The 17,769-nt window shown below is 36.0% G+C and overlaps 2 protein-coding genes across 2 annotated transcripts; one reads left to right on the forward strand and one right to left on the reverse strand.

The window, feature by feature from the left end:
• The first annotated feature begins 942 nt into the window (after positions 1–942).
• LOC107572423 (DNA ligase 3-like) lies at positions 943–11,727 on the forward strand. Its single transcript, XM_016258855.1, has 17 exons — positions 943–1,097; positions 1,826–2,416; positions 2,536–2,664; positions 3,724–3,936; positions 4,042–4,193; positions 4,295–4,420; positions 4,878–4,957; positions 5,108–5,195; positions 6,312–6,389; positions 6,844–6,967; positions 7,059–7,201; positions 7,297–7,371; positions 7,662–7,808; positions 8,422–8,572; positions 8,689–8,786; positions 9,265–9,342; positions 10,839–11,727. Exons 2-17 carry the CDS (start codon positions 1,873–1,875, stop codon positions 11,070–11,072), a joined length of 2,460 nt encoding a protein of 819 aa, XP_016114341.1. The 5' UTR covers positions 943–1,097; positions 1,826–1,872; the 3' UTR covers positions 11,073–11,727.
• An 840-nt stretch (positions 11,728–12,567) lies between these two features.
• Positions 12,568–17,751, reverse strand: LOC107572426 (DNA repair protein RAD51 homolog 4-like). The gene is made up of 11 exons (XM_016258858.1): positions 17,650–17,751; positions 17,459–17,546; positions 16,290–16,348; positions 16,023–16,141; positions 14,425–14,506; positions 14,142–14,276; positions 13,899–13,994; positions 13,735–13,825; positions 13,596–13,666; positions 12,936–13,094; positions 12,568–12,811 (listed from the first exon to the last, which is right to left on the reverse strand). The coding sequence occupies exons 2-11, from the start codon at positions 17,538–17,540 to the stop codon at positions 12,710–12,712; spliced, it is 996 nt and encodes a 331-aa protein (XP_016114344.1). The 5' UTR covers positions 17,541–17,546; positions 17,650–17,751; the 3' UTR covers positions 12,568–12,709.
• Between the last annotated feature and the right edge of the window lie 18 nt (positions 17,752–17,769).

A 17,769-nucleotide genomic window follows, 5' to 3' on the forward strand; every position in this document is an offset into this window, starting at 1 on the left:
ATTTGTGGCTAAAGCAGGCCAATACATTGCAAAAATGAACATGGGTACGGTGCACATGCGCACTGTACAGGAATAGGGATGGGCGATACCACTTATTTTGTTTTCGATACGATACCGATATTTTTCAAGGCAGTATCATTGATATCGATACCGATACGATACTTCTGAACTAAACTTTTAAATTATGAAATTTATTACATTACTAAGAGTAAAATGGGTAATGATAACCACTTAACTTTATTTAAAACGCATAATAACATTCAATACGCCTTAATTGTAACGTATTAGGTTATATTTTTGTTTACCCATGGTTCAAATATGTTTTTTTTACACATGATTCGAATCTACAAATACTACAGTTGAACTATGGTCACTTTAGTAAAACCATGGTTCGTTTTCATAAGGGACTGCCAGTGACAGACTGTTGCACGCATAAAATGCAACCTTTTTTTTGACAGTGTATGATTTATATTAACATTACAGAATAGAATACGATCAATATTATCTTTCAATGTTCTATTTCAATAAATGTAATTGCACAAACTATGTAGGCTAATTTCAATTTGTTTATTGTGAAATAACTCGAACATATATGTTTTTTTTCTTCTGTCCTCTGATAAGCATTGTTCAGGGCTGCCGTTCCCAAAAGCGTTAATGCTTTCTTATGACACTTTTGGGAAAAGCAGCCCTGTTTGAATGCACTGTCAGAAGTGAGTGAATGCTCTCTGTGATGGATTGGTTCTGTCTTGCAATATTTGCATGTGTTCAGATGGAATATAGTTCTATCCTGCACAATTATTTACTAACATAGGTTATTCGTCCAATTCAATGCATTATTTTTTTGTTAAATAAACAAAATCACTGGTAAATAAAACACACCTTAGTATCGATATTTATAGTTTGAGATACCTCAGATCGATACGCCCATCCCTACACAGGAAACACTTCCAAACAAAGAGGAAGCGCTCATGTGATTTAAAGGGGACCGCACACAATTTATAAATCATGTTCTTTTTTTGCTAACACATTAGTAAATTGTTTTTAAAATGAAAATCTTTACGCAAGGAGCCTGGGATCATCTTGCATTGAAAACTGAGGTAAAATGTGATTGAGATGAGTTTCTGTATATCCTCTCACAGTTAGCTGGTCTTATGGCTGCTGCTGCATTGTTCAGCTAAGATTAGCATGTGAGCTAATTCCACGTTGATCAACAAAGCGACACGTAAACCGAACCACTGAAAATAGAATTGTAAGTGACAATTATATCAGTATCAAATGACAATTTCGGCACATGCTGTTTGAAAATGACATTTCTAGTATTTGTTTATACTAAAGTTAACTGAAATTGCTTATTAATGTATTTCTTCTGCAATGTATTGTGCTGGACTGCAGGTGTTTTATATTATAATTGACTGTTATACGTGTGCACACAAAGACATATTCATAAATGTAACTGCACTAGTAGTGAAAAAGTAAAATCAGGCCGATTATTGAGAGTGCTGGAAGCTCTTTGAATATAATTGCATTAAGTATTGATTTGAATGTATACCATTACACTTATACCCTTGCATATTATAATTCTGTTTAGGCATTTGTGTTAATTTGTTCTTTTCTCTGCCATCTAAGAATGTTTCAAGTTGGATGTTGTTTTAAGTTTCTTTCTTATAATGTTATTGCTTAATGAAAATAAATGTTATTTCAGTTTAGCTGCCACCTCACCAGCCTATACTTACAATACTAAGCTTAACATTTCCACACAACTCTAGTTTGTCAAAAAATACAGCTGAATGCTGTTTAAAGACGAGCATTTTCTATTTTCTTGCAGAAATCACTTCTGCTGTGTAAGATGGAAACTCCGTTTTACTGAACTTTATGCCCAGTCTTTGGCTTGGCAGGGCAGTGAGGACACTCAGCAGATCATCTTTGCCAAACCTTTGTAGGGAAACTTCATTTAGAGGAACACTAGATCATCCATCTCTCCAGTGCTCCAGGACTCTTATATTTTCTTGGGGCTTTGCATCTAGCCCCAGTGGCATCTTTTTCTGTGTGCCACAAATTCGCCAGTTTAGTCTCCGCTCCAGCTCTTATTTCCACGTTTCTTGGCCTGAGTGGCAAAGTGGACGACCAGTCATGGCAGAGCAGAGATACTGTGTGGAATATGCCAAACGTGGCACGGCTGGCTGCAAGAAATGCAAAGACAAGATCATGAAGGGGCTGGTCCGGGTTGGCAAGATAGTGCCAAACCCATTCAGTGAGTCTGCAGGAGAAATGAAGGAGTGGTACCACTTGAAGTGCATCTTTGAGAAGCTTGAGAGAGCACGTGCCACCACGAAGAAAATCAACGACATCACAGAGCTGGAGGGATGGGAGGAACTTCAGGATGAGGATAAAGAGCTAATCAATAAACATGTTTCAGGTATCCAGGCCATTTGTTACCGTTTGCTTTACTCTCCTTGTTTAGTTTGCATGATCAGTTGTCACTGTAGACTTGACATATGTTGAGCAGTCTCTCTCTTCTCTTCTCTTCTCTAACAGAGCTGGCAGCCAAAGCCAATGCATCCCCAAAGAAGAAAGCGCAAGCAAAGTTAAATAACAGTGGGCAGCTGTCAGCACCGCTATCTGATCCAACAGTCAATGCTCCTCGCAAGTTTTCTGGCTTTACAGGTACAAGACTAAGAGAGTTGCACAAAATGCTTTTTTTTGCTGATATTTTTTGTTGTTTTTGCTTTTTGTAATGCACACTGTGGTTCAGAAGTTTGGGGTCAGTAATATATATTTTTATTGTTTTTGAAAGTCTTTTATGCTCACCAAGGCTCTATTTATTTAATCAATACAGTAAAAACAGTAATACTATGAAACAATTTTCTGTTGAAATATATTTTAAAATGTAATTTATTCCTGTGATGGCAAATCTCCAGCAGCCAATTTTCAGATCCTTCAGAAATCATTCTAATATGCTGATTTGCTGCTCAGGAAACATATCTTCTTTTTATCGATGTTAAAAAGAGTTGGCTGCTTAATATTGGTTGCTGTAGAGACCGTAGAGATTTAAATATAATTTACATTGTCCAAAATTAACTTTTACCAGCCATATTACTGATAATGAATTATATTACAGTATTCCTGCAATATTGTATTTTTGTGCTGTATATTTTCATCTCTATATATAGTTTTTTTTTTTAATGATTTTTTCTTTATTTTTAGGAATAAAAGGTCATGTGTACAAATTATCTTTGTAGTCACTTAGTACTGTGTATGGAGACAGATGCAAAAGTTTTTTTCTAAGGGATTTTTTTTTCTTTTAAATAAGCATTTTTATCAGGCTCCTATGTTTAGGTTCAGTAGTTTCATTTTAACTGCAAAAAAAAAAAAAAAAGGTTATTCGTCAGTTATGAAATGGCTTATTTTCAAAAATGTCCAGTGTTATTTTTATAGGAGCCTGATAAACATGCTAATTTAAAAGAAAAATCTCTTGACGGACTTGGACGTCTTCATATAGACATTTAGTGTATCTTGGTTTAAATTAAGATGGACGAGTTTCAGATTATTCTCACTATTTCGTTTTATAAAATGTCTTGCCAACTGGCAAGTAATTCTCTTAACCCACCAAAGATAATTTTGGACAAAAGTTCATTTTGGACAGCTATGATATAGATGTATAATCTATCATGTAATACTGTCATGCTCTACCAACTTAATACAAAGATTATCATGTGTCCACAGCTACCAAGGCCGGTTCCTCTTCCTCCAGTCCTGGACCATCTCCAGCCAAACCCACTCAGGGTAGCGCTTTATCAGCTCAGCTATGTGATCCCAACCATAAAGACTGCTTACTGCGGGAGTTCCGCAAACTTTGTGCCTTAGTCGCAGAGAAGTCCAGCTATAATGCCAAGACCGAGATCATCAGAGACTTCTTAACAAAAGGCTCTGGTGGAGGTGAGCATTGAAACTATGGGCCAACATGAAAACAAATCGCTTAAAAAGTGTTATCAAAAGCATCTTTTTTTGTTCTCCGTTAATATGCCTCCCACATCTTTACAGACAAATTCCGAGGAGATTTGTACCTGACAGTGAAGCTTCTCCTCCCAGGAGTGGTTAAGAATGTGTACAACCTCAATGACAAACAAATTGTCAAGCTTTTCAGCCGCATATTGAATTGCAGTCAGGATGAGATGGTGCAAGACTTGGAACAGGTTTGTCACATTGCTTAACATATTTCTTTTTCAAAAGAAGTCAGTTGTTTTGAGAAATACTTGACCTTTTTCCTTTTCTGATCTTTATCGGTTTCATATAGGGTGATGTTTCAGAGACGGTGCGGATGTTTTTTGAGGACGGCAAGTCTTTCCCTCCAGCAGCCAAGAGTCTTCTAACTGTTCAGGAGGTTGATGCTTCACTGAGCCGTCTGTCCCAACTCTCAAATGTAACTTGACTGATCTGAATGGATGCTGTAAAAAAAAAGGGAAAAAAAGGCATAATAAAATGAATCCACTTAAACTCATGCTACTGTTCAAAAGTTTGGGATATGTATGATTTTTATTTTTTTATTTATTTTTTTATTTTTTGATTAAGTCTCTTATGCTCACCCAGGCTGGATGTATTTTGAGTATAAATAAAGTAAAACAGTAATATTGTCAAATATTATTACTACTTATTAATATTTTTTATATAATAAATATTGATTTTATTATCAATATTTAATTTTATATTAATACATTTGTTCAGGATTTTGTATTGTAGTGCTGTAGAAAAAAAAAAGAACAGTATGTTTGAAATAGAAATCTTTTGTAACATTATAAATGCCTTTACTGTTACTTTTGATCACTTTAATGTATGCTTGCTGAATAAAAGTATTAATTTCTTTTTGTTTGTGTTTTTAGAAAGCAGCTTTCCAGGATGCTCAAGTGGGTCTGTTCGTGTTCGACTGCATTTATTTCAATGGTGTCAGTCTCATGGACAAGTGAGTCAACCTAAAGGAATGCATTTTTCATTTATCTGAAAGATATTGCAGGTTTTAGAGAAAAATTACACATTTATATTTTATATTAAATGTTGATTGAGGTTTTCATGGCAAGACTCGAAAAGATGTTGATGTGGTGATGTTTTCCAGGCCTCTCTGTGAGAGAAGAAAGTTTCTCCATGACAATATGAAGGAAGTTCCTAACAGGATTCTGTTCTCAGAAATGAAGCATGTCACGGTCAGTTGTGCAGTGTTTTTTTTTTTTTTTTTTTATATATATGCTTTTCCTTCTCTACTTATCATGCATATGTGACCCTGGACCACAAAACCAGTCTTAAGTCGCTGGGCTATATTTGTAGCAATAGCCAAAAATACATTGTATGGGTCAAAATTATTTATTTTTCTTTTATGCCAAAAATCATTAGGATATTAAGTAAAGATCATATTCCATGTAGATATTTTGTCAATTTCCTACCGTAAATATATCAAAACTTCATTTTTGTTTAGTAATATGCATTGCTAAGAACTTCCTTTGGACAACTTTAAAGGCAATTTTCTCAATATGTTTATTTTTTTGCTCCCTCAAATTACAGATTTTGAAATAGTTGTATCTCGGCCAAATATTGTCCTATCCTAACAAACCATACATTAATGGAAAGCTTATTTATTCAGCTTTCAGATGATGTATAAATCTCAATTTTGAAAAATTGACCCTTATGACTGGTTTTGTGGTCCAGGGTCACACACACACACATATGTAAATAAATATATATGTATGGGTATATATATATATATAGAGAGAGAGATATGTATATATATATATATATATATATATATATATATATGTAGTTTTGGATTTTGTTTTCCCTTAATAATAAAAACCTTCATTTAAAAACTGCATGTTGTGTTCACTATATTAAGTAAAGATCATATTCCATGTAGATATTTTGTCAATTTCCTACCGTAAATATATCAAAACTTCATTTTTGTTTAGTAATATGCATTGCTAAGAACTTCATTTGGACAACTTTAAAGGCAATTTTCTCAATATGTTTATTTTTTTTGCTCCCTCAAATTACAGATTTTGAAATAGTTGTATCTCGGCCAAATATTGTCCTACCCTAACAAACCATACATTAATGGAAAGCTTATTTATTCAGCTTTCAGATGATGTATAAATCTCAATTTTGAAAAATTGACCCTTATGACTGGTTTTGTGGTCCATGGTCACATATGTTCTCAATGTTCAAGAATGCTTACAAATGTGTAGGCAGGTCAAGTTAATTAAAAGTTTGTTATGATAAGACTTGAGGGTGGATGATTTTATAAAGCTAATGACATTGTGTCCCAACAGAGAGCTGCTGATCTGGCAGAAATGATCACACGTGTCATCAGAGAAGGACTTGAGGGTTTGGTTCTGAAGGATATCAAGGTACAGCCTGAGTATGATCTGAGTGTGATAATAGCATGTAATAGATTTGCATGCCAACAATACAACACATTTTTCTTTTCAGAAAGGTGTTCTAATCTGTTTTCCATGCCACTGCAAATAAAACTGGCCAACCAATTATACGTGCACTACTGGTTACATGAGTCGCTGCTGTTACATAAACCTATAATTTGGTGGCACTCTTAAACAGTTTTTCCTAAGCAACAGTGAATAGCAGAGGACGAAACTGGAACCCACTCTTTTTATACACACTGGTCGGAATAGACAAGTCACATTAAAAAATTTACCTAATTTGTACAAATATTAAGTAGTATGATACACCTATGTTAATAGCTGCCAAAAACAGAAGCATTCTGACAGCTTGTGGCTTTAAAATTAAAAAGTGCAGTGCATTTGTGTTTGTTTGGGTCACTTCATGGTTTTGTTGCTGTTTCAGGGGTATTATGAACCAGGAAAACGTCACTGGTTAAAGGTGAAAAAGGACTATCTGAACGAAGGAGCAATGGCGGACACCGCTGACCTCGTGGTGCTTGGTGCTTTCTATGGCAAAGGCTCAAATGGTCAGTATCGGCAGTCCAATCCAAATGGTTTTAAACAATAACTGAACTTCAGAATTGCTAGAGAGAAATATTATGTTTTTCTGTGTGCCAGGTGGAATTATGTCCAGTTTCCTTATGGGATGCTATGACCCAGAATCCAAGAAGTGGTGCACTGTGACCAAGTGTTCAGGAGGCTATGACGACGCCACCTTAGCCAGACTGCAGAAGGATTTGGACGTCATCAAAATTGGCAAGGTAAATATCATGATTTAATCAGTAGTGCCTCCATTGCCGTATCAGATTTATGAAAGATGTATCTCATAAGTTTCCTATCTATCTTGCTTTCACAGGATCCAAGCAAGATCCCAGGATGGTTGAAGATCGTCAAGAACTATTACCCAGATTTCATTATCCGAGATCCAGAAGTAAGACTCTTCCTAATACGACCGAAGGGATGCTTAATGTTTATGTGCTTGTAATGTGAAATGAGCTTGATGAGGCTCTGTTAAAAGCCTGGTTACAGTTGAGAATGTGATAGAAAAATGGCAATGAAGGAACTTTATTGGCTTGTTATCTCTTTAACTCAGAAGAATGTGTTTAATAGACCGTACAACACTTAAATGTTTAAGATGTTTGTACTGAATTGAAACTGTAGTAGTTTGTGTTGTGTATTGGACTATCAGGAATAATATATCCTGTATGTCAATGTTCACAGAAAGCACCAGTGTGGGAAATAACAGGAGCCGAGTTTTCCAAATCAGAAATGCACACTGCAGATGGCATATCCATCCGCTTCCCACGATGCACTCGAATGAGAGACGACAAAGATTGGAAGACCGCCACTAACCTTCAGCAGCTCAAGGTAACCTTGATTGGAAAATATTTGCATATTCGTATGCATTTTACATAGAGATGCAACCAGGAACTGTAGAATGTGCCATCAAGCATCTCAAAGATAATGTTACATGTATTTTCATAGCATGTTCAAAACGATAAATCAGTGAAATAAGTGGACAAAAATTCAAATATTAACCATGTGTTTTAGAAATGCATGGTATATACAAGGATTAGTCATTCACAATAAGATCCACATTTTTTGTTGTTAATCAAAATGTCATAACTCGATCTTCTGGTAAAATGGCATTTTTTTTCTCTGATGTATGCCAAACTTCTCCATTCATTTAGTCTGCTTAAACTCCACCCATCTACAATTGACTACAAGCTCGCATTCATTTTTTTTTTTTTAGTGCAATGCCAACATCACAAAAACCAGTCAACATCTGATGGGTACAACCCATCCCCATCCATTTTTTTTTTTACTGAAGTTACTATAGGAAAGAATTGCAACTTTAAATAAATGATCTTTCTTATAAATAAAACTTTTTTTTTTTCCTGCAAACTATTAGGTTGGTTTGTAAATCAAATATTGTAATCTTTTTTTTTTTTTTACTAAATATTTTATTTATTTTTTGCAGGAGCTGTATCGTATTTCAAAGGAGAACTGTGATTTTGAGGTGACAGCTGGTCCGTCTAAAACTAGCCAAAATGACAAGAGCTCCTCAGGAGGTGAGAGTGGAGGAAGCTCTCTCTCTGCATCTCATGGAGCTTCCACAGCTAACAAGACCAGTAAGTGTTCACCATGAACAGATCCTGTTTGGTCTGTAGTTGTCAAGTGTGACATCTGCATCATAAAAATACCATTAAAAAAGTTCTTACATTCTATAATTGTTCCAACTGTTCAGAAAATGGTCGTGCTCCCAAAGTAAAGGCAGTGAAAACAGAATCATCTTCTCCAGCAGTTAAGAGGAAACTACCCGCAGAGAAACAAGATGCCAAGAAGGTTTGTTATCTGATGAACCCATATATGCTATACAATACTATTCAAAAGTTTAAGGTCATCAAGATGTTTTTTTTTTTAAGTCTCTTATGCTCACCAAGGCTGCATTTATTTGATCAAAATGCAGTAAAACAGTAATGTTGTCAGATATTATTACAATTTATTTGAATGAACTGTTTTAATAGATTTTAAAATGTAATTTATTCCTATGATGGTAAAGTTGATTTTCAACAGCCATTACTCCAGTCTTCAGTGTCACATGATCCTTCAGAAATCATTCTATCATGCTGATTTGGTGCTCAAAAAACATTTACTATTATTATCAATTTTGAAAATGGTTGTGCTGCTTGTTTACTGGCCTAAACTTAACTTAGTTACCCCAAACTTTGAAACGGCAGCATATTTTCTTTGAACACCAGTTTCATTTATCCGTTTTTAGATCATCTCTCCACTCAAACCCTGTGATCTTGTTCTATTTCAGATAAAAACAGAACCCGTTCACAGCAATGGACAAAGCAAATTGAAGACTGTTCAAACAACTGACCCAAAAAACGAAAAGGTTTTTTTTTTTAACCTCTTTTGATGCCTATTTTGTACTTGAAGGGCACCTATTATGCCCCTTTTTACAAGATGTAATATAAGTCTGAGGTGTCCCCAGAATGTGTCTGTGAAGTTACAGCTCAAAATACCCTACAATAATTTATTATATCATTTTGAAAATGCCTATTTTGAGTGGAAGCAGAAACAGGCTGTCTCTTTAAATGCAAATGAGCCGCTGCTCCCTGCCTCCTTTTTCCTTAATAGGGCTGTGCCTTTACATCTCATACCTCGGATACTTTGTCAAAAAACATGTTGTTTTATCACATCTATCATGCTGAAATCATGTGTTTTAAAGCCATATCAGTTTAAACTTCTGATAATATGGTTTTCTGAGCGCACACATCCAAAGCATGCGCACAGAAAGCTGCCGTCACACGGCATGTGAGTACTACACTAAGTTCTCTTGCATGTCAACGGTCAAATACACACAAGTTTGTTAAAGGGGTCATCGGATGCTAAATTCACTTTACATGTTGTTTGAACATAAATATGTCGGAAGTGTGTATACACATCCACCCTATAATGATAAAAATTCACCCAGTGTTTTTTTTTTAAATCCCTATTTTGAAAATCCCCTTTCTTAAATCACCGTTCTGAGATTCCTGGCAGAATGACCTAGTTCTGCACAGGCCCCTCCCATGATAGTTGATTGACAAAGCCATCTTACCTTAGACCCTCTCGGCTTAAGTTTACACTCTGCTCGTCACCATAGATTGTATAAAAACACGGACGTGGTGTCCGTGACGTCACCCGTAGGTTTCCGAAGAGCGTTTTTGGAGCCTAAAGTAGGCGGAGCCGGCCATCGCCATCTTGGCAGCGCGTCACTGCCGGATAACCGAAAATGGGTTTTGGAGCCAGCCTTTAGCGGCCAGTCGATGAATTGTAGTTTTAGTCACTTCCGTGTTGGTTTCACGAGGGAGAACGGAAGGTTGCCGCTTGCTGGTCACCCCATGGAAGAGAGGGGCGGGGTCAGCAGAGCTCATTAGCATTTAAAGCAACATGGACTAAAACGGCTTGCTGAAAACAGAGCTGAGAACTACCATTGAGAAACTTTATCCAAAGTATGTTATAGACTTTTCATTAAGACCCTAAAGAATCATATCAACTTGTGGAAAATGGGCATCCGATGACCCCTTTAAGAAAACACAAGTTACAAAAACTGTCGGTTATGTCTGTGAAGGTAAACCGCTGGGAAAGAAATCGCATGTTTATATTAGATCTGTGTAAAGTTATTAAGTGACAGCAGTGTATTGAAAACCTGTGACTTAACTTTTATCCGAAGATATTCTACATTGGTTTCAACTGTTTTTGCCTACACAGTGAAAGTCAGACTGGCCAAAAAACACTGGACCCCACTGACTTAGTGTATTAAAAAAAAAACTTTTAAAGCTAATGGGTGTAATTTTGTTGTTACAATACTTCATCACCACTAAAACCCGTGTCGTCTTCCTGCAGACACTACTGGACATTTTCACAGGCGTGAAGCTCTACCTCCCAGAGTCAGTGCAGGACTTTGAGAAGCTTCGGCGCTACTTCCTAGCGTACGATGGAGATTTGGTGCCAGAGTATGACTCCGCTTCAGCCACACATACACTGGGAGAGCCAGAGGATGACCGTTCAGCCCAGAGGGTCACCTCCAACTGGATCTGGGAATGCATCCGAAAGAGGAGGGTGGTTCCTCTCTGCTGAATGAGGTAGAGAGACTGCTGGAAGGACACTACCACAAAGCTCAGGCATTTTGTCCTATAATGACATTGTTCATTAGAGAACAGCAAACCGGTTTCTTCAGACTCGCAGCTACAGCAATAACGAGCTGAATGAACTTTTTCTAACCGGTGTCTCAGTTTCATGTTTTTGTTAGCTTTACCACATTGTGGTATTACACACATTGTACTAGAAAACTGTCTGTTTTCAATTTTGTTGGTTTTGACATTCTCATTATGGATTCACATATTTATCATTTTTAAACCTTGGTGACATTGACCAGTGCTGCCACTCATGTTATACGCTTATTCTTCAAAGAGGTAGATAACTAATGATTTTGATTACTTCATGATACAATGTCATTTATCTGTTTTGAAAAGGATGTTTGTATGGAGTATGCTCTTGGGCACAGGATGAGTAATTAACAATACAATAGTAACAGCCATAAGGCATGATTGTGGAATGAATAATTGTGTAGAGTAAATTGGGTAAGAGCCCTTTAGCTTAGTAATGGTAGTTGTGTGTAATTTCAACTGTTTAATCATTCTAATTAAAACAAGCCTTTTGTGCACAAAGAAATTGATTTGTACCTGAATTGTGAGCACGCAACAGGGAGCAGCAGTTCTGTTCTCCAGTATGAGTGATTGTGTGAGTGTCTGTATAACATGGCATGGGTTTTCCCCCTTGTCTAATCTGTAATTTTTGGAGTTCTACTGACACATAGAGGTGAGATGCAGAATAATGCAAAAATTTATTTAGTTTTTCCATTGAAAATGGTCAATAATGTGCATTTTTACTGGTGGTGCTGAGGAAAACAAATCGTTTTTTTTTTTTTTAATTTACTCATTGCTCAATTTCACTTAAATAAGGTGCCAACATTATGCAAATGTTTTTAAGAAAAGAAGAATGCAAGGTCTTTTTGACTTGATTAAACGGTACATATACAAAAACATTCATTCAAAGAAAGAAAATGTCTTATCACCGGTCAAAGACCACAACAGAAACCGTTTGAAGAAATATTATACATATTTACACCGACTCTAAATAGACCTCCTATATATTTTTGTCAAGGTTTACTTCTTTCCTCTAGTTTCCTCTTGCCTGAAATGGAGGTTCTCCTCTCTTCAGACCAGTGACAAAGATCAAACTCCTCTACCAGATGACAAGCCTGAAGATAATTATAAAAACAACAACCGCAACAGTAAATAGAAGTAATGTCCCATGTGTACCCAACTAAGTAAAGACTTTATTGGGTTATTCTTGAAAATCAGGATTATTTCCCCAAAAACCACCTGTCGTGATGATTTGGTCAGAGTTGCGGTTCGTAAGGATGAAGTCCCTGCGTCCTCCACTCTCCGCAGGAGCACACGTGTGCGCGACACATGACTCCTTAATTTACTCATTGCTCAATTTCACTTAAATAAGGTGCCAACATTATGCAAATGTTTTTAAGAAAAGAAGAATGCAAGGTCTTTTTGACTTGATTAAACGGTACATATACAAAAACATTCATTCAAAGAAAGAAAATGTCTTATCACCGGTCAAAGACCACAACAGAAACCGTTTGAAGAAATATTATACATATTTACACCGACTCTAAATAGACCTCCTATATATTTTTGTCAAGGTTTACTTCTTTCCTCTAGTTTCCTCTTGCCTGAAATGGAGGTTCTCCTCTCTTCAGACCAGTGACAAAGATCAAACTCCTCTACCAGATGACAAGCCTGAAGATAATTATAAAAACAACAACCGCAACAGTAAATAGAAGTAATGTCCCATGTGTACCCAACTAAGTAAAGACTTTATTGGGTTATTCTTGAAAATCAGGATTATTTCCCCAAAAACCACCTGTCGTGATGATTTGGTCAGAGTTGCGGTTCGTAAGGATGAAGTCCCTGCGTCCTCCACTCTCCGCAGGAGCACACGTGTGCGCGACACATGACTCCATGACTGTCCCAGTCCAGCCTTCAAATGCCCATTCCCATCTTTGGTCACATGGTTTGTCACCTACAGTGCATGATTTCACAGAACCAGAATTTATTTCAAAAGGCATTTCAATATTTAGTCACACTCTTAATGCAAATGGAATGAAAGTTGCGACAGATCTTGTGACTTAGATCCAAGCCAAATAAATTATTGGGGGAAAAAAAACCAATCGGTTGTTGATTGGATGTGGTAAGTTGGCTGAATGCGAGCTTGCAGACAATTCTAAGAAAGAGCAGACTAAATGGCAGCAGAAATCTGTCTTTTTCCAATATTGCAACAAAATAAGAATATCTTTATGGATGAATTTTTCTAACGTGCACTTAAATTCATAAGGTGAATTTTCATTTTATGCTAACTTTCATTTTATTATCATTCACAAAGAGCAATTCCATATTCTATTTTGAACAAAACAAGCAGTATTTATGCACATTAGACTTCTCCAGGCTTGGACCCACAATTTTGAAATTCCGTAATAATTCCAGTTTTGTTTTTGTTTGTAACAGGAAACAGAAAGGTGCATACCAGTACAGCAATGTTGAAGTCTTTGGCGATCATCTTCAGCTCCCCAGCAACTTGCATCAGCAAGGACATACCTGATGCATAAGATGCTAATTAGAACAGAACATTATGATGAGTATTATGCAATATTGTAAACAAATACCCTCATTCTGTTTCCCTCCGAGCATGGATGAGAGCACAGCAGAGACTGAATCCACCATCAGCGCTTTGACTGAACCACCTCCGACAGACGCCTAGGGAACATTCAAGAGTTCTGTTACAAACAACCACTTATATCAACAGACTTTTAAAAAGAACAATACTTACCCTCTGAAGGCCATTTGATCTCAGATTTTGAAGACATGCGAGCAAAGAGAAGACATCAAATACTCGGAACACCTTGATTTTTTGAAGTGCCTCCATCAATGTATTGAAAAGGAAAAACGTAACCTCTGGAGCACAGTATGATATAATACTGTTTAAAATAATCAACTTTATGACACAAATGCTGTTCGTTTGGAATAGTTGAGCAAGGAAGCACAACTAATTACTAAATTATACTTTATTCACCTGCTCCTCCATATTAGGGGTCTTGGTTTGTAGCATCTGAAGCAGTCGGTTCGCACACATACCACTCTTTGTGTCAATGTAAAACACAGTCTGCTTCAGCTGGTGGGATATATTAACTGCAACACTAAAACACACCTACAAAGTGATCGAGAGACACACAGAGCATTATTGAACACTCACCCATTTGCCCACCCAACCCTAACAGGTAATAAATGCAGGCTAGATTTTGACATTGTAGAGCAGGATCAAGAAACTGAAAAGAGTTTCCAGGACAAAAGATCACCTGTGTTTTCCCACTCCCTGGACTTCCTGTCAGCTCAGTTATCTCCCCCGTGTAGAGCCCAGAATCTAACAGCTTATCCAAACTGAAGACAAAACAGCACAGTTTTGCTCAGAGCCTTAATACAAAATGCATACACCTAATAATACCATTCAAAAGTTTGGGGTTGGTGAGATTTTTATTTATTTTTTTATTTTCAAAGAAGGCTATGTTCATGAAGGCTGCATTTATTGATCAAAAATACAGTAAAGACAATAATATTGTGCAATATTACATTTCAAAATAATTTTTCTATTTTAATATATTTTAAAATGTAACTTATTCCTGTGATGCAAAGCTGAATTTTCAGAAGCCAATGATATATGTCATGATCCTTCAGACATTATTCTAATATGCTGAAGAAACGCTTCTTATTTTTATGTTGAAAACAGTTATGCTGCTTTAATATTTTTGTGGAAAATTGTGATATTTATTTTTTCATGAATACAAAAAAAACTGCATTTCTTTAAAATAGAAACATTAATGTCTCTACGGTCACTTTTGATTTTGAAATGCATCCTTGTAAATATTAATTTCTTAAAAAAAAAAAAAACAATGACCCCAAACCTTTCAACTGTACACCATATTATACTATGAATCCTCCACATATATGTTTGGGACCTGGGATTGCCAGTGGACAAAATTGCTGTGGAGCTCAAGAGTTCCTCATAGAGATCTGCTCCAGAGACGGGAAAAGCTGTGTATTGAGCCAACAGCACACGCCGAACAGCTACTAGAGCCTGAAAGATAACACAGTATTTAGTCTGCTAACTTTGTTTAGTGTAGTTACACAGTCTCTATGATGGATAGTGGTAAATAAAGGTGAGGCCTGATTTAATAGGCGTTAGCTGAAGTAAGAAAAGCACACTAAAAATGAAGTCATTCCACATAAGACAATGAACACTTTCGTGCAAGTTCTTCTGGGTTACATGAGACAAAGTCTTCAACTGAAAGAATTAAACATGTATTATTACAAGGCCACATGCAGTCATGGAGTAAAGAATACTTTATTGATTCCCATAAGGGACAATAGTGCTTGAGCAGCAACAGACCATTCAAAAGTTTGGGGTTGGTGAGATTTTTATTTATTTTTTTATTTTCAAAGAAGGCTATGTTCATGAAGGCTGCATTTATTGATCAAAAATACAGTAAAGACAATAATATTGTGCAATATTACATTTCAAAATAATTTTTCTATTTTAATATATTTTAAAATGTAACTTATTCCTGTGATGCAAAGCTGAATTTTCAGAAGCCAATGATATATGTCATGATCCTTCAGACATTATTCTAATATGCTGAAGAAACGCTTCTTATTTTTATGTTGAAAACAGTTATGCTGCTTTAATATTTTTGTGGAAAATTGTGATATTTATTTTTTCATGAATACAAAAAAAACAGCATTTCTTTAAAATAGAAACATTAATGTCTCTACGGTCACTTTTGATTTTGAAATGCATCCTTGTAAATATTAATTTCTTAAAAAAAAAAAAACAATGACCCCAAACCTTTCAACTGTACACCATATTATACTATGAATTCTCCACATATATGTTTGGGACCTGGGATTGCCAGTGGACAAAATTGCTGTGGAGCTCAAGAGTTCCTCATAGAGATCTGCTCCAGAGACGGGAAAAGCTGTGTATTGAGCCAACAGCACACGCCGAACAGCTACTAGAGCCTGAAAGATAACACAGTATTTAGTCTGCTAACTTTGTTTAGTGTAGTTACACAGTCTCAGTGATGGATAGTGGTAAATAAAGGTGAGGCCTGATTTAATAGGCGTTAGCTGAAGTAAGAAAAGCACACTAAAAATGAAGTCATTCCACATAAGACAATGAACACTTTCGTGCAAGTTCTTCTGGGTTACATGAGACAAAGTCTTCAACTGAAAGAATTAAACATGTATTATTACAAGGCCACATGCAGTCATGGAGTAAAGAATACTTTATTGATTCCCATAAGGGACAATAGTGCTTGAGCAGCAACAGTACTTCAATGAACAGTCCTCTATTTTTTTATTCATGTCGGTTCAAACTGCGCTGTTATTTTTTTTGTTGGAACACACTCAGCTCTTTTCTATACAACGACAGTTCATTGTCAAACTCAATTCAAATTTTTTTTTGCGAGGAACAGACCAAAAATTATTTCATTATTCAAGGAATTTTTTCCCCCTCCGCCAAGGCATTCAAGGCCAAAATACCACTGTTTGTTTGACAGGTTTCTGACATGAATTTCATTATCAAAGCTATCTTATGGCTCCAGAAGACTCATATTATGAATATATCTCAAATTTCACATGGAATTCTATTGTGGTGCTTGTATGGGTTTATTTAGTCAATTATAAGGCAACATGAAATGTTCTATCTACTTTTAATGCATGTTATTGATCTTACTGTGAATAATTCATTTGCACATTTTTCAATTTTTAACTTCAGTCTTTACCAAAAGGTTAAACTGAATCTTTTGGTAAAAACAACAGGCTTCTCTCTAGTTATGTATTACAGACTTCTCCAGTCATTTAGACCACTTTACGATTATAATTATAAGGGTACACGAATGAGAAGGGAAAAAAAGATCTGCCTGGAGAAATCATTTAACACTGTAAAATTCCATTCAAAAATAAAATTGTCCATTTTTATTTCATGGCGACTTTAAAGACTGACAGATTTGACCACCATGATCTGTGGTTGTATGAACAGCTATGAGCAGAAAAAAACTTTTTATTTTTATTTTTTTTAAACAATTTTGGATGAGTAAATAACTACAGAAGCATAAAATACACAATATACAGATATATAATTCCAACACAATAAAAAAAAGACCCAAGATAATTACACAGTAAATAAATCTAACATTAAAGATTTTTAAAACATTTTTAATAAGCTATTACTGTGCTAGATGGTTTCATCTCCTACTATCTAGTACTTCTTGTTAGTGCTGGAAAGATGAAATGAACTGAAGCTACATGTTGCTATTTGGTGATCATTGTCAACACCTGTTTTGATATCCTCTGACTGTAAAGCCTTAATGAATTCCTCGTTTATTCCAGGGCAGACCCCTTCTCTCAAGATCACCATGACTCCCTAGACAGAGTTTAAGAACACAATCGACAGCAATGTTAATAAAAACGGGATAACAAGAACGCTACGTTAAACATCTTAACAACAAAATACTTGATCTTCTCACCAGATGGCTAGAAACCCCATTAACACACACTTATGCGCTTCACATCAGGGTTCTTCTGGGTGTCTTCACATATTATGAGACATCCTCATGACTTCATATTGCTGCCCGCCACATTTCAAC

Source organism: Sinocyclocheilus grahami, unplaced genomic scaffold (genome assembly GCF_001515645.1).
Source record: "Sinocyclocheilus grahami isolate Dianchi unplaced genomic scaffold, SAMN03320097.WGS_v1.1 scaffold1749.1, whole genome shotgun sequence".
Classification (NCBI taxonomy): Eukaryota; Metazoa; Chordata; class Actinopteri; order Cypriniformes; family Cyprinidae; genus Sinocyclocheilus; species Sinocyclocheilus grahami.